This window comes from Oncorhynchus mykiss, unplaced genomic scaffold (assembly GCF_013265735.2).
Source record: "Oncorhynchus mykiss isolate Arlee unplaced genomic scaffold, USDA_OmykA_1.1 un_scaffold_173, whole genome shotgun sequence".
Taxonomy (NCBI): domain Eukaryota; kingdom Metazoa; phylum Chordata; class Actinopteri; order Salmoniformes; family Salmonidae; genus Oncorhynchus; species Oncorhynchus mykiss.
The window spans coordinates 797,646-822,094 of record NW_023493670.1 but is presented as its reverse complement, the minus strand read 5'-3'; the positions used below and the strand labels follow the sequence as shown (position 1 = coordinate 822,094).

At 37.8% G+C, this 24,449-nt stretch overlaps 1 protein-coding gene across 3 annotated transcripts; it reads left to right on the top strand.

The window, feature by feature from the left end:
- Window positions 1-748: 748 nt before the first annotated feature.
- LOC110515698 (zinc finger protein 239) lies at window positions 749-23,593 on the top strand. Of its 3 annotated transcripts, none has more exons than XM_036972551.1 (6): window positions 749-1,381; window positions 13,732-13,829; window positions 13,965-14,142; window positions 16,125-16,222; window positions 16,356-16,533; window positions 23,092-23,593. In XM_036972551.1, exons 1-6 carry the CDS (start codon window positions 1,096-1,098, stop codon window positions 23,532-23,534), a joined length of 1,281 nt encoding a protein of 426 aa, XP_036828446.1. In that variant the 5' UTR covers window positions 749-1,095; the 3' UTR covers window positions 23,535-23,593. The 3 variants fall into 3 exon arrangements, with proteins under 3 accessions (XP_036828446.1, XP_036828445.1, XP_036828447.1); XM_036972550.1 differs by having other exon boundaries at window positions 13,723-13,829; XM_036972552.1 differs by lacking the exon at window positions 749-1,381 and adding an exon at window positions 11,250-11,809 and having other exon boundaries at window positions 13,723-13,829.
- Window positions 23,594-24,449: the final 856 nt, after the last annotated feature.

Genomic DNA, 24,449 nt, shown 5'->3' with positions numbered 1-24,449 from the left:
TACCGTCACATCTAGATTAAAACTAATGTGAAAAGTGAGCAGAGAAAATGTGTATTAACACGCTACCTATTCATCTAAGTTATTCTGCCCTTGAAGTGCGTTCCCATGCAAAACTAGACAGATAGATAGCTAACAACTAAGTCTTCAATAAAACTTCCAAGGCGTGACTTTTCTTGAATGAATATGTTGAAAAGTTTTAGGTTGTGAAACTGAAAAATACAGAAAATAATATACTTTAGTATTCAATTCACATCGATATACTGTAGCTGTACATTATACATTTCAAGTTGAAGTTGCATAAATACAAAGCACGTGCCAATGTACCATGTGTCTAGCATGATGCCAAACACTATAGCTAATTGTTACTCATATGGTAATTGGCTAACTCCTTTAATTACTCTAATAATGTGCAACCACCTCTGTACAATAGCATAACGAATTCTCTACTTATTCTCTACTGTTTCCGTACAGTCTTTCTAAGTACCATAAAGCTCCACTAGGGGGCGTTAAACACCATGGAACACAATGAAAATCCATCGTTACCACGGTAATAAAACAGTCTGTTACCTTCTGACAGGATGGCGGCACAGAAGTATTTATTCATTATCTACATATTCATATTACGCTTCTACGTCTGTGAACAGGAACATATTATTTGTAAGACGTAAGAGAAAATATATCAGCTTATTGTTAAATTATTATGACGTTCTTTCCAGTGCAAAACGTGTCCTGACTATTGTTTCCAAACTGCGTTACCCACTCCAGTCAGCAGATGGCGATGAGCGTCTTTCAGGTGATGCTTCTAGCGTTACGTATAATGGACTGGACGGGACGCTTCTTCAGGAACAACAACACGGATACACTTTCAACCACCTCGATAGCTTGCTAGCCAACATAAAACTGGAAGATTGTCGCTTTAGACCATGTTAATGTACATTATGTAATCTCAGTGTTGTAAACGCAGTTCAGTTGACGTATTAACTGGTTAACTTGAACCAAATTTGCATGTTCAATTTGCAAGCTTGTTAAAGATTGTTGCTAAGCCTAGCACTAAGCTAGTCGCTAATGCTAGCTAGCTAGCTAACATCCCTGACCATGAGCTCACTAAACTACTCCTCCCTTGCTAATGAAGAGGAGGTCTGCTCTATGGAGAAAGAAGCTCTGGCGATGAACATTGTCGTGAAAGAAGAAGAAGAGGAGGATATTACTGTGAAAGGAGAGGAAGAACCTTTCAGAATGAAAAAGGAGGAAGAGGAGGCTGTTATAGTGAAAGAAGAGAAAGAGCCTTTTAGAGAGGAAGAGGATGCTGTCTCAATAAAGTTGAAGAAAGAAGACGTTTTGGGAGTGAAAGAGGAGGAGACAGAATATCAGATTAACACCAGTGAGTACTGTCTTCAACAGGGACACAAACTATGCCGTTGTTGAACTAATGTGTGGTTTTAAAGTGGCATTCTACTGAAGTTATACACTTGAATATGTTGTTCAGTACTGTATAAATTGTTAAAGGTTCGATCTGCCATTGGTTCATATATTTTGGGGACTTCTCAATTAGATGTATTGAATTCTCCATGTGGTCTATATTAAAGTTCCCCTCATCTAATATAACAGGCTTTTAAAGTTCAATATTGGTGCATAATTTCTACTTAAATATCAAAGGGATGCAACAGGCACCCATTTCGTGGAACAACCCTTTAACATTTGCATTTTAGGCCCTGTTTAGAGATATTAATGCCTCGTCTAAGACCCTTTGTGATTGTAATAGTAGATCATAAGTTTACCACCTGTTTGATGTTCTAGTTCACACAGGAGAGAGACATGACTATTATGGATCCTCTGGGGAGCCTCAACAACATCCTGATGCTGACGAGGCAGAGAAGAGTTGCTCCAGATCAGAACACCAGATGGTACAGCTTGGTCTGGTCTAGCATACAGCTTGCTCTTTCGGGGTCTGGGCTGGGTTTCTGTAATGCACTTTATGACAACAGTGACATCAGCATCCATAATGATATGTGTCTGTGTCCCCTCTTTATGGTTACCAGGACAACGCTAGCCCTTCCTCCCTCCCGGAGTCCCCATGTCGTGCCTCTCCCGGTAGCTCCTTACTGCTGGTTATGAAGAGGTTGTCTGTGCTGCTGGTGGACTGCAGGAAAACAACAGGGCTGAGTGGAACTGTGAGAGGAGGAGCAGAGAAGAACGGATTAGATTTCACACATCAAAGTAAGTGCTGTAGTTCAGTTTGAACAAATACAATAGATCTGCCCACTGGTATCTGTTACCAGGACAACCAGCAGAGTTCTCTCTCCACAAAGAGCCGGAAGTGCTATCGGTTGGCGCAGAAGTTTGACAGTGTGTGCAACTCTGCAGAACTCTTGTTCGTTTTCAGCGTGCTTAGTTGTGAAGTGTTTAAAACGTCTTAAGACTAGCGGAACCCCTCGACAACATCCGCTGAAATGGCAGAGAGCGAAATGAAAAAATATTTTTGGGAAATATTTAACTTTCATACATTCACGCGTGCAATACACCAAATTAAAGCTTAACCTCTTGTTAATCTAGCCATCGTGTCCAATTTCAAAAATGCTACACAGGGAAAGCTCACCATACGATTATGTTAGGTCAGCACCTAGTCACAAAAAAACATAGGGCCATTTTCCAGTCAAAGAGAGGAGTCACAAAAGGCAGAAATAGAGATAAAAATAATCCCCAACCTTTGATGATCTTCATCAGATGGCACTCATAGGACTTCATGTTACACAATACATGTATGTTTTGTTGGATAAAGTTCATATTTGTATCCAAATATCTCAGTTTACATTGGAGAGTTTGTTCAGTAATGTTGTGCCTCGAAAACATCTGGCGAATTTGCAGAGAGCCAAATCAATTTACAGAAATACTCATCATAAAATTTGATAAAAGATATAAGTGTTATGCATAGAATTAAATATATACTTCTCCTTAATGCAAGCACTGTGTCAGATTTCAAAAAAGCTTCACGGAAAAAGCACACCATGCAATAATCTGAGGACAGCGCGAAGCCACAAAAAACAAGCCATACAGATACCCTCCATGTTGTGGAGTCAGAAATAGCGTTATAAATATTAACTTACCTTTGATGATCTTCATCAGAATGCACTCCCAGGAATCCCAGTTCCACAATAAATGTTTGTTTTGTTCAATAAAGTTCATCTTAATGTCCAAATACCTCCTTTTTGTTAACGGTTTTAGTTCACCTATCGAAATTCACAAGGCGCTGGCAAGTCCAGACGAAAGTCCAGACGAAAAGTCAAAGAAGTTCTATTACAGTTCGTAGAAACATGTATAGAATGTATAGATGTATAGAATCAATCTTTAGGATGTTTTTATCATAAATCTTCAATAATGTTTCAACCGGACAATTCCTTTGTCTTTAGAAATGAAAAGAAACGCAGCTCGCTCACGGCCGCGCTCATGACTTAGCTCAAGGCATTCTGCCAGACCCCTTAGTCAAACAGCTCTTATTCGCTCCCCCTTCATAGTAGAATCCTGCAACAAGGTTCTAAAGACTGTTGACATCTAGTGGAAGCCTTGGGAAGTGCAATATGACCCAATTTACACTTTATATACGAAAGGCAATGACTTGAAAAACTACAAACCTCAGATTTCCCACTTTCCCCCTCTCTCTCCCTGTAGTGTTGTACTGAAACAGCTGCTCTCCCTCTCTCTCCATGTAGTGTTGTACTGAAACAGCTGCTCTCCCTCTCTCTCCCAGTAGTGTTGTACTGAAACAGCTGCTCTCCCTCTCTCTCCCAGTAGTGTTGTACTGAAACAGCTGCTCTCCCTCTCTCTCCCAGTAGTGTTGTACTGAAACAGCTGCTCTCCCTCTCTCTCCCTGTAGTGTTGTACTGAAACAGCTGCTCTCCCTCTCTCTCCATGTAGTGTTGTACTGAAACAGCTGCAAAACGTGACTCGTGACGTTGCTGGATGCGGGCCTCGCATTCTGCTTTGCCAGTTAATTTGTTATTTTATTGAAGTTATGGCTTTTGTCTTGCAGCTGGATTTTTTTTATTTGTTTGAGAGAAAAAAAACACTTTTCAACCTGTAAAACATATACAAATAAACACAACAAAAAAATTTACGTATCTTTTTTCAGGACCCTGTCTTTCAAAGATACTTTGTAAAAATCCAAATAACTTCACAGATCTTCATTGTAAAGGTTTTAAACACAGTTTCCCATGTTTGTTCAATGAACCATAAACAAGTAACGTAAAACATATACAAATATGATGATGTCATAATGAATTCATGACACGTGATTGAACAAATATGATGACGTCATAATGAATTCATGACACGTGATTGAACAAATATGATGTGGGGCGGCAGGGTAGCCTAGTGGTTTGAGCGTTGGACTAGTAACCGGAAGGTTGCAATATCAAATCCCCGAGCTGACAAGGTACAAATCTGTCGTTCGTCCCCTGAACAGGCAGTTAACCAACTGTTCCTAGGACGTCATTGAAAATTAGAATTTGTTCTTAACTGGCTTGCCTAGTTAAATAAAGATAAAATAAAAAATAAATAAATGTCATAATGAATTCATGACACGTGAATGAACAAGCCTTTCTATATACGGTGCCTACATTATTATATACACTATATACGGTGCCTTCATTATTATATACACGGTGCCTACATTATTATATACACTATATACGGTGCCTACATTATTATATACTCTATATACGGTCCCTACATTATTACATACACTATATACGGTGCCTACATTATTATATACATGGTGCCTACATTATTATATACTCTATATACGGTCCCTACATTATTACATACACTATATACGGTGCCTACATTATTATATACGGTGCCTACATTATTATATACTCTATATACGGTCCCTACATTATTACATACACTATATACGGTGCATACATTATTATATACACTATATACATTATTACATACACTATATACGGTGCCTACATTATTATATACTCTATATACGGTGCCTACATTATTACATACACTATATACGGTGCCTACATTATTATATACTCTATATACGGTGCCTACATTATTATATACTCTATATACGGTGCCTACATTATTATATACTCTATATACGGTCCCTACATTATTATATACACTATATACGGTGCCTACATTATTATATACTCTATATACGGTGCCTACATTATTATATACATGGTGCCTACATTATTATATACACTATATACGGTGCCTACATTATTACATACACTATATACGGTGCCTACATTATTATATACACAGTGCCTACATTATTATATACACTATATACGGTGCCTACATTATTATATACATGGTGCCTACATTATTATATACACTATATACGGTGCCTACATTATTACATACACTATATACGGTGCCTACATTATTATATACACAGTGCCTACATTATTATATACATGGTGCATACATTATTACATACACTATATACGGTGCCTACATTATTATATACATGGTGCCTACATTATTATATACATGGTGCCTACATTATTACATACACTATATACGGTGCCTACATTATTACATACACTATATACGGTGCCTACATTATTATATACTCTATATACGGTGCCTACATTATTATATACACGGTGCCTACATTATTATATACATGGTGCCTACATTATTACATACACTATATACGGTGCCTTCGGAAAGTATACATAACCCTTGACTTTTTCCGTGTTTTTTTACATTACAGTCTGAATGTAATATTGAGGGGGCACCTGTGTAATGATCATGCTGTTTAATTAGCTTCTTGATATGCCACAACTGTCAAGGGAGATGTTACTAATGTGCTTTGTGTCTGTCTCCAAGTTTTGGACTTCCACACAGAATTACTTCTTTAGTTATTTAATGTTTAAGGAAGTGTGTAGGTCACATTCTGTATCATACAGCTATGAAGGTTATATATTTACAACCACCTGTATGATAGGAACAACATCTGTGTCGTCTGTGTCTTGGGTGTCATAGAACTGTCTAGTTGTTTGTATTCTGACTTGTAAAACAGAAATAAAGATAAGTCATGCAAACATATCAGTAGTTACCAGGAAGCTCTACAACATAATTTGTTTTAAATTATGAAATGTTTGAAAACTGGCCTCAGGTTGAGGGCTCTGATTTGAATTAAACCTCATAGCAAGCACTTTTATCATGGGGAAATTTCATTCTGTTCTCTCTTTAAATAAACACTGTCTTTGGCAGGAGGAAAACCAAACTTGGAGGAACCAGAGACGTCCAAACCATCAAGACGACACCTCTGCTCCCAGATTGGAAAGAGTTTTACCAAGTTAGGAAGCCTGAAAAGACATGAGAGGGGACACACAGAACCGAAGCCACAAAATTGCACCCAGTGTGGAAGGAGTTTTAGCCACTTAGGAAATCTGAAAGCTCATGAGCGAACACACACACGGGAGAGGCCTTTCCATTGCTCCCAGTGTGGAAAGAATTTTAAGCGGTTAGACACTCTCAAAACCCATGAGCAAATACACACAGGGGAGAAGCCATACCATTGTGCCCAGTGTGGAAATAGTTTTAGCCAGTCAGGAAGCCTGAAAGTTCATGAGCGAATACATACAGGGGAGAAGTCATACCTTTGCGCCCAGTGTGGAAAGAGTTTCAGCCAGTCAGGAAGCCTGAAGGAACACATGAGACTGCACACAAGGGAGAAGCCTTACTACTGCTCACATTGTGGGAAGAGTTTTAACCATTTAGTTAGCATGAAAAGACATGAGAGGATACACACAGGAGCGAAGCCACACCCGTGCTCCCAGTGTGGAAAGAGTTTTAAGCGGTTAGACACCCTCAAAGCTCATGAGCGAATACACACAGGGGAGACACCATACCATTGCGCCCAGTGTGGAAATAGTTTTAGCCAGTCAGGAAGCCTGAAAATACATGAGAGAATACACACAGGGGAGAAGCCATACCATTGTGGCCAGTGTGGAAAGAGTTTTAGCCTTTTAGAAAGCCTGAGAGTACATGAGCGAATACACACAGGGGAGAAGCCTTACCACTGCTCCCAGTGTTCAAAGTGTTTTACCCATTTAGGAAGCCTGAAGGAACACAGGAGACTGCACACAGGGGAGAAGCCTTACAAATGTTCAGACTGTGGGAAGACATATTACTCATCACAGACACTTAAAAGTCATGTGAGAATCCACACAGGAGAGAATGCTTACTTATCCTAGTGTGTGAACTCATTTTTCACATCACATTGTCCATTGTCTTATATTGTTGTCTGAGAATGTGTTTACCTGTCTTTACCATATGAAATCAAATGGTACAGGGTATACTCCAACATATATTTGTTTGTTTTTATTAGAAAACATGAATTGAATATGGAGTTTGTCAGTTTGAATACAGAGTAGATCAGATTCCATGTGTTTAAATGGTCCTTTTTTAAACTCTTTGTGTGTGTTTATCTGGGTGTGTCATTCCTCCAGCACTACAGATAATCAAGTGATATTTGGATGTGATGCATTTGTTCCATTGTTGGCATTTGCATTGTTGGTCCACTGATGATTTAATGAAATGAAAATATTCAGACTAATAGAAAATGTTAATTGTATGTGTGTCGACATAACTGATTATGTGACTAACCTTGTGAAACTGTGCAATTATAATCTCCTGTTCTTGGGAGTTTCATCCTGTGTTGCAAACCAATTTGCATCTGCGTCCTTGTATGAATAAAGTCCCTCCCAGGAACAGGAAACTATAAAGATATGTGCTCATCACCCAATGCTTCAGGAAATCAGACTGTCTACACTGCGCTGTGTAACTCTGTTATTCTCTCTGAGCTCAGAAATAAAGAGACTTGGTTTGACTTGGACTCCACCCAACTTGCAACCTAAATCCAATGACAGTTGACATGTTGTGTTGATTTCATGTTGAATTCACTTTAGTTGACGACTCAAAGAAATGTAAATAGAAACTAGATGTTGAACTGACGTCTGTTCCCAGTGGGCTGGTTTGAATAAACGGCAGGTGTTGGATCAATATCCACCTTCGTTGGTTACGGGATCGTCAGCCATCTCCTTCAGCGCCATTCTTCACTTTAATAGATCATATCATAAAAGTCTGATAAAACGTAACAAATATGTCATAGAGAATTCATATTTACTTTATAATATGGCTACATATATATATATATGTACTGAACAAAAATATAAACGCAACATGCAACAATTTCAACGATTCACAGTACATATATGGAAATCAGTCATTGTCAAATGTATTAGGCCCTGATCTATGGACTTCACATGACTGGGCACGGTGCAGCCATGGGTGGGCCTAGGAGGGCACATGTGGTGAGTAGTTGACTAAAAGAGAGAAAAATACAATAGTTGAACAGTTTTGAACAAATTAGGAGAAGGGAGAGAGAGAGATGACGCATGGCTTTTGACGTTCGCCTCTCCCGAGTCCGTACGGGAGTTGCAGCAGTGAGATGAGATAAGACTAACTTCCAATTGACAAAAAATTGGGGAGAAAAAGGGGGTGAAAAATATAAATATAATAATAATTTAAAAAATGTCTGCCCCAAATATTTCGCTTTTTTTTAATTTTACCCAAAATATCATGACATTAGTGATTGGCCAAAATGTAAAAAATGTGAACATCTAAGTCAACATTGTGTCGAACCCTTGAGACAACGGGGAGATGTTACTGATGTGCTTTGTATCTGCGACGTAAAAACTAGTTTTGGACTTCCACACAGAATTACTTCTTTAGTTATTTTATGTTTAAGGAAGTGTGTAGGTCACATTCTGTATCATACAGCGATGAAGGTTATATATTTACAACCACCTGCTGATAGGAATCCAGCGACTGTCTAGTTTTTTGTTTTCTGACTTGTAAAACTGAATGAATAATTCATGTTAACATATCACCAGGAAGCTCTACAACATTTGTTTTAAAATCACACCAAGATTGTTTTAAATGATGAAATGTTTGAAAATTGACCTCAGGTTATTGAGGGATCTGATTTGGATTCATTTGCTACAGATTTTGATGTGAATATTCTCAAATCTGCATAAAACAATATATGCCTTTTCCCACCAGAAATGTTTCTATCAAACAAACTTATTGCGATAAAAGGCTTTGCATGATTACGTAGTGCATTCCCATGTACCGAATGAAAAATACAAGTTAAATGGGTTTCCATCTCATTTTCACACATGACTGCAAAACCCTTTGGATAAAAGTGTCTGCTAAATGACAGATATATCCACTGATTCTACCAAACATTTGGAACAACTTCCTAATATGGAGTTGGACACTCCCCTTTTCCCCCCAGAACAGCCTCAATTAGTCAGGGCATGGTCTCTGCAAGGTGTCGACAAGCGTTCCACAGGAATGCTGGCCCATGTTGACTCCAGTGCTTCCCACAATTGTGTCAAATTGGCTGAATGTCCTTTGGGTGCAGTGGAGGCTCCTCAGAGGAGGAAGGGGAGAACCATCGTCCTCAGTTATTTTCAGAAAAATAAAAATGGTAAAACATTTAAAACATTTAATCCTTTTTAGATAAAACTATACTAAATATAATCACATCACCAAATAATTGATTAAAACATAGTATTTTGCATCCTCCTCTAGGTACATTGACTTAAATACAAAACCTAGGAGGCTCATGGTTCTCAAGCCCTTCCATAGACTTACACAGTAATTATGACAACTTCTGGAGGACGTCCTCCAACCTATCAGAGCTCTTGCAGCATGAACTGACATGTTGTCCACCCAATGAAAGGATCAGAGAATGAATCTAGTATGAGCTACAGCTAGGTAGCACTGCAGTGCATAAAATGTGGTGAGTAGTTGACTCAAAGAGAGAAAAAGACAATAGTTTAACAGTTTTGAACAAATTAGGAGAAGCAAGAGAGTTTTGGTCATTTATTTTCCACTTTCAGTTTCACTTACTTAGCTAGCAAGTTTAGCGTACTCAAACAGAGCGATGCTATGCTAAAAGAATCATCCTCCCTCATCTTAAACCACATTGACCTCTACTGTTTTGGTGGTGGACCAGTCTTGGTACACATGGGAAACTGTAGCGTTGCAGTTCTTGATGCAAACCGGTGCACCTGGCACCTAATACCATACCCCGTTCAAAGACACTTCAATATTTTGTCTTCCCAATTCACCCTCTGAATGGCACACACACACAATCTATGCCTCAATTGTCTCAAGACTTAAAATTCCTTATTTAACCTGCCCCCTTCATCTACACTGATTGAAGTGGATTTAACTAGTGACATCAGTAAGGGATCATACCTTTAGCCTGGATTCACCTGGTCAGTCTAAGTCATGGAAGGAGCAGGTGTTCTTAATGTTTTGTAGACTCAGTGTAAAGCACTACAGATAATCAAGTGCTATTTGCATGTGATGCATTTGTTCTATTGTGTCCAGCAGGGCAAGTAGTTCTGACGTCATAATACACCCTTCTGATAATCAAGTGATATTTGGAATGTCTGAGTAGTTCTATATTGTTACTCATATGGTAATTGGCTAACTCCTTTAATTACTCTAATAATGTACAACCACCTCTGTAAAATAACAAAGCATATTACACTAGAAACAGTAACAAAACTTCAGTATTGTATGTTTTACAATTCGTTTACATGAGCAAAGGAATACAGCTGACGGCATACATGATTGGCAAGGTAATTTGTGTGACTAAATACAACCAACTAACATTGATAAGTAAGCAATTCTATCAATAACAAGATTATCATCACTAGCAACATGCTTGAATCGAACTTACAAACAAATATTTTCCGAGGATGAAGCGTGACAAGAAATAACTGCACTGAAAGACTGAACCGTAGCGCTGCTTCTATGCGCGCAGAACGAATTCTCTACTTACTGTTTCCGTACAGTCTTTCTAAGTACCAGGAACCTCCACTAGGGGGCGATAAACACCATGGAACACAATGAAAATCCATCGGTACCACTGTAATAAAACAGTCTGTTACCTTCTGACAGGATGGCGGCACAGAAGTATTTATTCATTATCTACATATTCATATTAAGCTTCTACGTCTGTGAACAGGAACTTATTATTTGTAAGACGTAAGAGAAGATATATCAGCTTATTGTTAAATTATGACGTTCTTTCCAACACAAAAAGTGTCGTAACTATTGTTTCTAAACTGCGTTACTCACTCCAGTCAGCAGATGGCGATGGGCGTCTTTCGGGTGATGATTCTTGCGTGACGTATAATGGACTGGCCGGACGCTTCTTCAGGAACAACAAGGCGCCAACTCTTTCAACCACCTCGGTAGCTTAGTAGCCAACCTAAAACTGGAAGATTGACGCTTTAGACCATGTTAATGTACATTATGTAATCTCAGTGTTGTAAATGCAGTTCAGTTGACGTATTAACTGGTTAACTTGAACCTAATTTGCTTGTTCAATTTGCAAACTTGTTAAAGATTGTTGCTGAGCCTAGCACTAGGCTAGTCGCTAATGCTAGCAGGCTAACATCACTGACCACGAGTTCACTAAACTACTCCCCTGCTAAAGAAGAAGAGGTCTGCTGTACGGAGAAAGAATCTCTGGCGATGAACATTGTCGTGAAAGAAGAAGAAGAAGAGGAGGATATGACTGTGAAAGGAGAGGAAGAACCTTCCAGAATGAAAAAGGAGGAAGAGGAGGCTGTTATAGTGAAAGAAGAGAAAGAACCTTTTAGAGAGGAAGAGGATGCTGTCTCAATAAAGTTGAAGGAGGAAGACATTTTGGGAGTGAAAGAGGAGGAGACAGAAGATCAGATTAACACCAGTGAGTACTGTCTTTAACAGGGACACACTATGCCGTTGTTGAACTAATGTGTGGTTTTAAAGTGGCATTCTACTGAAGTTCTACACTTGAATATGTTGTTCAGTACTGTAGGAATTGTTAAAGGGTCAATCTGCCATTGGTTCATATATTTTAGGGACTTTTCAATTAGATGTATTGAATTCTCCATGTGGTCTGTATTAAAGTTCCCCTCATCTAATATAACAGGTTTTTAAAATTCTATATTGGTGCATATTTTCTACTTAAAATAACAAAGGGATGCAAAAGCCACCCATTTTGTGGAACGACCCCTTTTACATTTGCATCACAAACAATATTTTAGGAAATCATGATGAAAGTGGCCATTTTAGACATATGCATGCCTCTTGTAAGACTCTATGATTGCAATAGATGATCATAAGTTTACCATCCACTATCGTGGATCCTCTGGGGAGCCTCTATTATTATTATTATATACACTATACGGTGCCTACATTATTATATACACTATATACGGTGCCTACATTATTATATACAATATATACGGTGCCTACATTATTATATACACTATATACGGTGCCTACATTATTATATACACTATACGGTGCCTACATTATTATATACAATATATACGGTGCCTACATTATTATATACACTATATACGGTGCCTACATTATTATATACAATATATACGGTGCCTACATTATTATATACACTATATACGGTCCCTACATTATTATATACAATATATACGGTGCCTACATTATTATATACACTATATACGGTGCCTACATTATTATATACACTATATACGGTCCCTACATTATTATATACACTATATACGGTGCCTACATTATTATATACACTATATACGGTCCCTACATTATTATATACACTATATACGGTCCCTACATTATTATATACACTATATACGGTGCCTACATTATTATATACACTATATACGGTCCCTACATTATTATATACACTATATACGGTGCCTACATTATTATATACACTATACGGTGCCTACATTATTATATACACTATACGGTGCCTACATTATTATATACACTATATACTGTACCTACATTATTATATACACTATATACGGTCCCTACATTATTATATACACTATATACGGTGCCTATATTATTATATACACTATACGGTGCCTACATTATTATATACACTATATACGGTGCCTACATTATTATATACACTATATACTGTACCTACATTATTATATACACTATATACGGTGCCTACATTATTATATACACTATACGGTGCCTACATTATTATATACACTATACGGTGCCTACATTATTATATACACTATATACGGTGCCTACATTATTATATACACTATATACGGTGCCTACATTATTATATACACTATACGGTGCCTACATTATTATATACACTATATACGGTGCCTACATTATTATATACACTATACGGTGCCTACATTATTATATACACTATATACGGTGCCTACATTATTATATACACTATATATGGTGCCTACATTATTATATACACTATATACGGTCCCTACATTATTATATACACTATATACGGTGCCTACATTATTATATACACTATATACGGTGCCTACATTATTATATACACTATATACGGTGCCTACATTATTATATACACTATATACGGTGCCTACATATAATTCTCCATGTGGTCTATATTAAAGTTCCCCTCATCTAATATAACAGGCTTTTAAAATTCAATATTGGTGCATAATTTCTACTTAAATATCAAAGGGATGCAACAGGCCATTTAGTGGAACAACCCTTTAACATTTGCATTTTAGGCCCTGTTTAGAGATATCAATGCCTCGTCTAAGACCCTTTGTGATTGTAATAGTAGATCATAAGTTTACCACCTGTTTGATGTTCTAGTTCACACAGGAGAGAGACATGACTATTGTGGATCCTCTGGGGAGCCTGAACAATATCCTGATGCTGACGAGACAGAGAAGAGTCTCTCCAGATCAGAACACCAGATGGTACAGCTTGGTCTGGTCTAGCATACAGCTTGCTCTCTCTGGGTCTGGGCTGGGTTTCTGTAAAGCACTTTATGACAACAGTGACATCAGCATCCATAATGATATGTGTCTTTGTCCCCTCTTTATGGTTACCAGGACAACGCTAGCCCTTCCTCCCTCCCTGAGTCCCTGTATTGTGCCTCTCCCGGTAGCTCCTTACTGCTGGGTAGGAAGAGGTTGTCTGTGCTGCTGGTGGACTGCAGGAAAACAACGGGGCTGAGTGGAACTGTGAGAGGAGGAGCAGAGAAGAACAGATTAGATTTCACACATCAAAGTAAGTGCTGTAGTTCAGTTTGAACAAATACAATAGATCTGCCCACTGGTATCTGTTACCAGGACAACCAGCAGAGTTCTCTCTCCACAAAGAGCCGGAAGTGCTATCGGTTGGCGCAGAAGTTTGACAGTGTGTGCAACTCTGCAGAACTCTTGTTCGTTTTCAGCGTGCTTAGTTGTGAAGTGTTTAAAACTTCTTAAGACTAGCGGAACCCCTCGACAACATCCGCTGAAATGGCAGAGTGCGAAATGGAAAAATATTTTTGGGAAATATTTTACTTTCATACATTCACAAGTGCAATACACCAAATGAAAGCTTAACCTCTTGTTAATCTAGCCATCGTGTCCAATTTCAAAAATGCTATACAGCGAAAGCTCACCATACGATTATGTTAGGTCAGCACCTAGTCACAAAAAACATATAAACATTTTCCAGTCAAAGAGAGGAGTCACAAAAGGCAGAATTAGAGAGAATATTAATCCCCAACCTTTGATGATCTTCATCAGATGGCACTCATAGGACTTCATGTTACATGTATTGTGTATGTTTTGTTCGATAAAGTTCATATTTATATCCAAATATCTCAGTTTACATTGGAGAGTTATGTTTAGTAATGTTATGCCTCGAAAACATCTGGCGAATTTGCAGAGAGCCAAATCAATTTACAGAAATACTCATCATAAAATTTGATAAAATATATAAGTGTTATGCATAGAATTAAAGATATACTTCTCCTTAATGCAAGCACTGTGTCAGATTTCAAAAAAGCTTTACGGAAAAAGCACACCACACTATATACGGTGCCTATATTATTATATACGCTATATACCGTGCCTATATTATTATATACACTATATACCTTGCCTACATTATAATATACACTATATACAGTGCCTAAATTATTATATACACTATATACTGTACCTATATTATTATATACGCTATATACGGTGCCTATATTATTATATACGCTATATACGGTGCCTACATTATTATATACACTATATACCTTGCCTACATTATAATATACACTATATACAGTGCCTAAATTATTATATACACTATATACGGTGCCTACATTATTATATACACTATATACTGTGCCTACATTATTATATACACTATATACTGTGCCTATATTATTATATACACTATATACCGTGCCTACATTATTATATACACTATATATGGTGCCTGCATTATTAAATGCACTATATACGGTGCCTTCATTATTATATACACGGTGCCTACATTATTATATACACTATATACTGTGCCTACATTATTATATACACTATATATGGTGCCTAAATTATTATATACACTATATACTGTGCCTACATTATTATATACACTATATACGGTGCCTACATTATTATATACACTATATACGGTGCCTACATTATTATATACACTATATACGGTGCCTAAATTATTATATACACTATATACTGTGCCTACATTATTATATACACTATATACGGTGCCTACATTATTATATACACTATATACTGTACCTACATTATTATATACACTATATACTGTACCTACATTATTATATACACTATATACGGTGCCTATATTATTATATACACTATATACGGTGCCTACATTATTATATACACTATATACAGTGCCTAAATTATTATATACACTATATACGGTGCCTACATTATTATATACACTATATACGGTAACTTCATTATTATATACACTATATACGGTGCCTACATTTAATTCTCCATGTGGTCTATATTAAAGTGCACCTCATCTAATATAACAGGCTTTTAAAATTCAATATTGGTGCATCATTTCTACTTAAAATAACAAAGGGACGCAACAGGCACCCATTTCATGGAACAACCCTTTAACATTTGCATTTTAGGCCCTGTTTAGAGATATTAATGCCTCTTGTAAGACTCTATGTGATTGTTATAGTAGATCATAAGTTTACCATCTGTTTGATGTCCTCATTCACACAGGAGAGAGACATGACTATTGTGGATCCTCTGGGGAGCCTGAACAACATCCTGATGCTGACGAGGCAGAGAAGAGTCTCTCCAGATCAGAACACCAGATGGTACAGCTTGGTCTGGTCTAGAACACAGCTTGCTCTCTCTGGGTCTGGGCTGGGTTTCTGTAAAGCACTTTGTCAACAGTGACATCAGCATCCATAATGGTATGTGTTTGTGTCCCCTCTTTATGGTTACCAGGACAACGCTAGCCCTTCCTCCCTCCCTGAGTTCCTGTATTGTGCCTCTCCCGGTAGCTCCTTACTGCTGGGTATGAAGAGGTTGTCTGGGCTGCTGGTGGACTGCAGGAAAACAACAGGGCTGAGTGGAACTGTGAGAGGAGGAGCAGAGAAGAACGGATTAGATTTCACACATCAAAGTAAGTGCTGTAGTTTAGTTTGAACAAATACAATAGATCTGCCCACTGGTATCTGTTACCAGGACAACCAGCAGAGTTCTCTCTCCACAAAGAGCCGGAAGTGCTATCGGTTGGCGCAGAAGTTTGACAGTGTGTGCAACTCTGCAGAACTCTTGTTCATTTTCAGCGTGCTTAGTTGTGAAGTGTTTAAAACGTCTTAAGACTAGCGGAACCCCTCGACAACATCCGCTGAAATGGCAGAGTGCGAAATGAAAAAATATTTTTGGGAAATATTTTAATTTCATACGAGTGCAATACACCAAATTAAAGCTTAACCTCTTGTTAATCTAGCCATCGTGTCCAATTTCAAAAATGCTATACAGGGAAAGCTCACCATACGATTATGTTAGGTCAGCACCTAGTCACAAAAAACATACAGACATTTTCCAGTCAAAGAGAGGAGTCACAAAAGGCAGAATTAGAGATAATATTAATCCCCAACCTTTGATGATCTTCATCAGATGGCACTCATAGGACTTCATGTTACACAATACATGTATGTTTTGTTGGATAAAGTTCATATTAGTATCCAAATATCTCAGTTTACATTGGAGCGTTTGTTCAGTAATGTTGTGCCTCGAAAACATCTGGCGAATTTGCAGAGATCCAAATCAATTTACAGAAATACTCATCATAAAATTTTATAAAAGATATAAGTGTTATGCATAGAATTAAATATATACTTCTCCTTAATGCAAGCACTGTGTCAGATTTCAAAAAAGCTTTACGGAAAAAGCACACCACACTATATACGGTGCCTATATTATTATATACGCTATATACGGTGCCTATATTATTATATACACTATATACGGTGCCTATATTATTATATACGCTATATACCTTGCCTACATTATTATATACACTATATACGGTGCCTATATTATTATATACGCTATATACCTTGCCTACATTATTATATACACTATATACCGTGCCTATATTATTATATACACTATATACGCTGCCTACATTACTAAATACACTATATACGGTGCCTACATTATTATATACACTATATACCTTGCCTACATTATAATATACACTATATACAGTGCCTAAATTATTATATACACTATATACGGTGCCTACATTATTATATACACTATATACTGTGCCTACATTATTATATACACTATATACTGTGCCTATATTATTATATACACTATATACTGTGCCTACATTATTATATACACTATATATGGTGCCTACATTATTAAATGCACTATATACGGTGCCTTCATTATTATATACACGGTGCTTACATTATTATATACACTATATACTGTGCCTACATTATTATATACACTATATACGGTGCCTACATTATTATATGCACTATATACTGTACCTACATTATTATATACACTATATACGGTGCCTATATTATTATATACACTATATACCGTGCCTACATTATTATATACACTATATACGGTGCCTACATTATTATATACACTATATACTGTGCCTACATTATTATATACACTATATACGGTGCCTATATTATTATATACACTATATACTGTACCTACATTATTATATACACTATATACTGTGCCTACATTATTATATACACTATATACTGTGCCTACATTATTATATACACTATATACGGTGCCTACATTATTATATACACTATATACGGTGCCTACATTATTATATACACTATATACGGTGCCTATATTATTATATACACTATATACTGTGCCTACATTATTATATACACTATATACGGTGCCTACATTATTATATACACTATATACGGTGCCTACATTATTATATACACTATATACGGTGCCTACATTATTATATACACTATATTCGGTACCTACATATAATTCTCCATGTGGTCTATATTAAAGTGCACCTCATCTAATATAACAGGCTTTTAAAATTCAATATTGGTGCATAATTTCTACTTAAATATCAAAGGGATGCAACAGGCACCCATTTCGTGGAACAACCCTTTAACATTTGCATTTTAGGCCCTGTTTAGAGATATCAAATCCTCTTGTAAGACCCTTTGTGATTGTAATAGTAGATCATAAGTTTACCACCTGTTTAATGTTCTAGTTCACACAGGAGAGAGACATGACTATGGTGGATCCTCTGCGGAGCCTCAACAACATCCTGATGCTGACGAGGCAGAGAAGAGTCTCTCCAGATCAGAACACCAGATGGTACAGCTTGGTCTGGTCTAGCATACAGCTTGCTCTCTCTGGGTCTGGGCTGGGTTTCTGTAAAGCACTTTATGTCAACAGTGACATCAGCATCCATAATGGTATGTGTTTGTGTCCCCTCTTTATGGTTACCAGGACAACGCTAGCCCTTCCTCCCTCCCTGAGCCCCTGTATTGTGCCTATCCCGGTAGCTCCTTACTGCTGGGTATGAAGAGGTTGTCTGGGCTGCTGGTGGACTGCAGGAAAACAACAGGGCTGAGTGGAACTGTGAGAGGAGGAGCAGAGAAGAACGGATTAGATTTCACACATCAAAGTAAGTGCTGTAGTTTAGTTTGAACAAATACAATAGATCTGCCCACTGGTATCTGTTACCAGGACAACCAGCAGAGTTCTCTCTCCACAGAGAGCCGGAAGTGCTATCGGTTGGTGCAGAAGTTTGACAGTGTGTGCAACTCTGCAGAACTCTTGTTCGTTTTCAGCGTGCTTAGTTGTGAAGTGTTTAAAACTTCTTAAGACTAGCGGAACCCCTCGACAACATCCGCTGAAATGGCAGAGAGCGAAATGGAAAAATATTTTTGGGAAATATTTAACTTTCATACATTCACGCGTGCAATACACCAAATTAAAGCTTAACCTCTTGTTAATCTAGCCATCGTGTCCAATTTCAAAAAAGCTATACAGCAAAAGCTCACCATACGATTATGTTAGGTCAGCACCTAGTCACAAAAAAACATAGGGCCATTTTCCAGTCAAAGAGAGGAGTCACAAAAGGCAGAAATAGAGATAAAATTAATCACTAACCTTGGATGATCTTCATCAGATGTCACTCATAGGACTTCATGTTACACAATACATGTATGTTTTGTTCGATAAAGTTCATATTTATATCCAAATATCTCAGTTTACATTGAAGAGTTATGTTCAGTAATGTTGTGCCTCGAAAACATCCAGCGAAATTTGCAGAGTCACATTAATTTACAGAAATACTCATCAGAAACTTTGATAAAAGATACAAGTGTTATGCATAGAATTAAAGATATACTTCTCCTTAATGCAAGCACTGGGTCAGATTTCAAAAAAGCTTTACGGAAAAAGCACACCATGCAATAATCTGAGGACAGCGCGAAGCCACAAAAAACAAGCCATACAGATACCCTCCATGTTGTGGAGTCAGAAATAGCGTTATAAATATTAACTTACCTTTGATGATCTTCATCAGAATGCACTCCCAGGAATCCCAGTTCCACAATAAATGTTTGTTTTGTTCGATAAAGTTAATCTTTATGTCCAAATACCTCCTTTTTGTTAACGGTTTTAGTTCACCTATCGAAATTCACAAGGCGCGGGCACTAAGTCCAGATGAAAAGTCAAAGAAGTTCTATTACAGTTCGTAGAAACATGTCAAACGATGTATATAATCAATCTTTAGGATGTTTTTATCATAAATCTTCAATAATGTTTCAACCGGACAATTCCTTTGTCTTTAGAAATGAAAAGGAACGCAGCTCGCTCACGGCCACGCGCGTGTGACTTAGCTCAAGGCATTCTACCAGACCCCTTAGTCAGACAGCTCTTATTCGCTCTCCCTTCATAGTAGAATCCTTTAAAGACTGTTGACAGCTAGTGGAAGCCTTGGGAAGTGCAATATGACCCAATTTACACTTTATATTCGAAAGGCAATGACTTGAAAAACTACAAACCTCAGATTTCCCACTTTCCCCCTCTCTCTCCCTGTAGTGCTGTACTGAAACAGCTGCTCTCCCTCTCTCTCCCTGTAGTGCTGTACTGAAACAGCTGCTCTCCCCCTCTCTCTCCCTGTAGTGCTGTACTGAAACAGCTGCTCTCTCCCTCTCTCTCCCTGTAGTGCTGTACTGAAACAGCTGCTCTCCCTCTCTCTCCCTGTAGTGCTGTACTGAAACAGCTGCTCTCCCTCTCTCTCCCTGTAGTGCTGTACTGAAACAGCTGCTCTCCCTCTCTCTCCCTGTAGTGCTGTACTGAAACAGCTGCTCTCCCTCTCTCTCCCTGTAGGGCTGTACTGAAACAGCTGCAAAACGTGACTCGTGACGTTGCTGGATGCGGGCCTCGCACTGCTGCTTTGCCAGTTAATTTGTTATTTGTGGGGCGGTAGGGTAGCCTAGTGGTTCGAGCGTTGGACTAGTAACCGGAAGGTTGCAAGTTCAAATCCCCGACAAATCTGTCATTCCTCCCCTGAACAGGTAGTTAACCAACTGTTCCTAGGACGTCATTGAAAATTTGAATTTGTTCTTAACTGGCTTGCCTAGTTAAATAAAGATAAAATAAAAAAATACATGTCATAATGAAGTCATGACACGTGAATGAACAAGCCATACTTCATAACATGGCTTTATACATTATTATATACACTATATACATTATTATATACACTATATATGGTACCTACATTATTATATACACTATATACGGTGCCTACATTATTATATACACTATATACGGTGCCTACATTATTATATACAATATATACGGTGCCTACATTATTATATACACTATATACGGTGCCTTCATTATTATATACACTATAGACCGTGCCTACATTATTATATACAATATATACGGTGCCTACATTATTATATACACTATAGACCGTGCCTACATTATTATATACACTATATACGGTGCCTACATTATTATATACACTATATACGGTGCCTACATTATTATATACACTATATACGGTGCCTACATTATTATATACACTATATACGGTGCCTTCATTATTATATACACGGTGCCTACATTATTATATACACTATAGACCGTGCCTATATTATTATATACACTATATACCGTGCCTAAATTATTACATACACTATATACGGTGCCTTCGGAAAGTATTCAGAACCCTTGACTTTTTCCGTGTTTTTTTACATTACAGTCTGAATCTAATATTGATTTTTATTTTATTCCTCATTAATCTACACACAATACCCAAAAACAGGATTCTAGACATTTTTGGAAATGTGTTAAAAACAGAAATACCTTATTACAGTATTAGTATTCAGACGCTTTGCTATGAAACTCAAAACCGAGCTGTTCATCATGTTTCCATTGATTATCCTGTGTAGCGACGCTCCCCATCCAACCTGACAGGGCCTGAGGGGATCTGCAGAGAAGAATGGGAGAAACTCCGCAAATGCAGGTGTGTTCATCATACCCAAGAAGAATCTAGGCTGTAATCGCTAGTTTTTCCCCACAAAGTGGCTTTATTGCAGAGAGAAATACTCCTCAGTTTCATCATCTGTCCTGGTGGCTGGTCTCAGACGATGGTCCTGGGTTGGTGTTGTTAAACGTGGTCTGCGGTTGTGAGGCCAGTTGGATGTACTGCCAAATTCTCTAAAATGACTTTAGAGGTGGCTTCTAGTAGAGAAATGAACATTCAATTATCTGATAACTCCTCCAGTGGATATTCCTGCAGTCAGCAGGCCAATTGCACGCTCCCTTGAGACATCTGTGGCATTGTGTTGTGTGACAAAACTGCACATTTTAGAGTGGCATTTTATTGTCCCCAGAACAAGGTGCACCTGTGTAATGATCATGCTGTTTAATCAGCTTCTTGATATGCCACACCTGTCAAGTGGATGGATTGTCTTGGCAAAGGAGAAATGTTCACTAACAGGGATGTAGACAAATTTGTGCACAGAATTTGAGAGAAATTAGCTGTTGTGTGTATGGAAGAATTCTGTTATTTCAGGTCATGAAACATGGGACCAACACTTTACATGTTGCGTTTATATTTTTTAGGAACATCTATCCAAAATATGTGACACAATTGTTTTATTTTACACAAAATATCATGACATGATTAGTCAAAATGTAAAAAATGTGTGTCCTAAATAATAAAAAGCCATTGTTTTCGAACCCTTTCAACAACAGGGAGATGTTACTGATGAGCTTTGTGTCTGTCTCCAAGTTTTGGACTTCCACACAGAATTACTTCTTTACTTATTTTATGTTTAAGGAAGTGTGTAGGTCACATTCTGTATCATACAGCTATGAGGGTTATATATTTACAACCACCTGCTCAATAGGAATCCAGCGACGTCTGTGTCTTCAGTGTCCTAGAACTGTCTAGTTTTTTGTTTTCTGACTTGTAAAACAGAAATAATAATAAGTTATGTAAACATATCAGTAGTTACCAGGAAGCTCTACAACATCATTTGTTTTAAATTATGAAATGTTTGGAAACTGGCCTCGGGTTATTGAGGGATCTGATATAGATTTAACCTCATAATAAGGCAGTTTTATCGTGTGGAGATTTCATTCACGTCTCTCTTTAAATAAACACTGTCTTTGGCAGGAGGAAAACCAAACTTGGAGGAACCAGAGACGTCCAAAACAGCAAGACGACACCTCTGCTCCCAGATTGGAAAGAGTTTTACCAAGTTAGGAAGCCTGAAAAGACATGAGAGGGGACACACAGAACCGAAGCCACAAAATTGCGCCCAGTGTGGAAAGAGTTTTAGCCACTTAGGAAATCTGAAAGCTCATGAGCGAACACACACACGGGAGAGGCCTTTCCATTGCTCCCAGTGTGGAAAGAATTTTAAGCGGTTAGACACTCTCAAAACCCACGAGCAAATACACACAGGGGAGAAGCCATACCATTGTGCCCAGTGTGGAAATAGTTTTAGCCAGTCAGGAAGCCTGAAAGTTCATGAGCGAATACATACAGGTGAGAAGTCATACCTTTGCGCCCAGTGTGGGCATCACATCACATTGTCCGTTGTCTTATATTGTTGACTGAGAATGTGTTTACTTGTTTATACCATGTGAAATTAAATGGTACAAAGTCTACTACATGTTGTGTTGATTTCATGTTGAATTCACTTTAGTTGACGACTCAAAAGAAATGTAAATAGAAACTAGATGTTGAACTGACGTCTGTGCCCAGTGGGCTGGTTTGAATAAGCGGCAGGTGTTGGATCAATATCCACCTTCGTTGGTTACGGGATCGTCAGCCATCTCCTTCAGCGCCATTCTTCACTTTAATAGATCACATCAGAAAAGTCTGATAAAACGTAACAAATATGTCATAGAGAATTCATATTTACTTTATAATATGGCTACATATATATATATGTACTGAACAAAAATATAAACGCAACATGCAACAATTTCAACGATTCACAGTACATATATGGAAATCAGTCATTGTCAAATGTATTAGGCCCTGATCTATGGACTTCACATGACTGGGCACGGTGCAGCCATGGGTGGGCCTAGGAGGGCACATGTGGTGAGTAGTTGACTAAAAGAGAGAAAAATACAATAGTTGAACAGTTTTGAACAAATTAGGAGAAGGGAGAGAGAGAGATGACGCATGGCTTTTGACGTTCGCCTCTCCCGAGTCCGTACGGGAGTTGCAGCAGTGAGATGAGATAAGACTAACTTCCAATTGACAAAAAATTGGGGAGAAAAAGGGGGTGAAAAATATAAATATAATAATAATTTAAAAAATGTCTGCCCCAAATATTTCGCTTTTTTTTAATTTTACCCAAAATATCATGACATTAGTGATTGGCCAAAATGTAAAAAATGTGAACATCTAAGTCAACATTGTGTCGAACCCTTGAGACAACGGGGAGATGTTACTGATGTGCTTTGTATTTGCGACGTAAAAACTAGTTTTGGACTTCCACACAGAATTACTTCTTT

Excerpts from the sequence above, each read along its gene's own strand:
- LOC110515698 (XM_036972550.1), top strand. The coding sequence starts at position 1,096 with ATGAGCTCACTAAACTACTCCTCCCTTGCTAATGAAGAGGAGGTCTGC. Across the intron at positions 14,143-16,124 it reads ATTAGATTTCACACATCAAA|GAGAGAGACATGACTATTGT; the intron begins GTAAGTGCTGTA and ends TCATTCACACAG. Across the intron at positions 16,223-16,355 it reads CCAGATCAGAACACCAGATG|GACAACGCTAGCCCTTCCTC; the intron begins GTACAGCTTGGT and ends TATGGTTACCAG.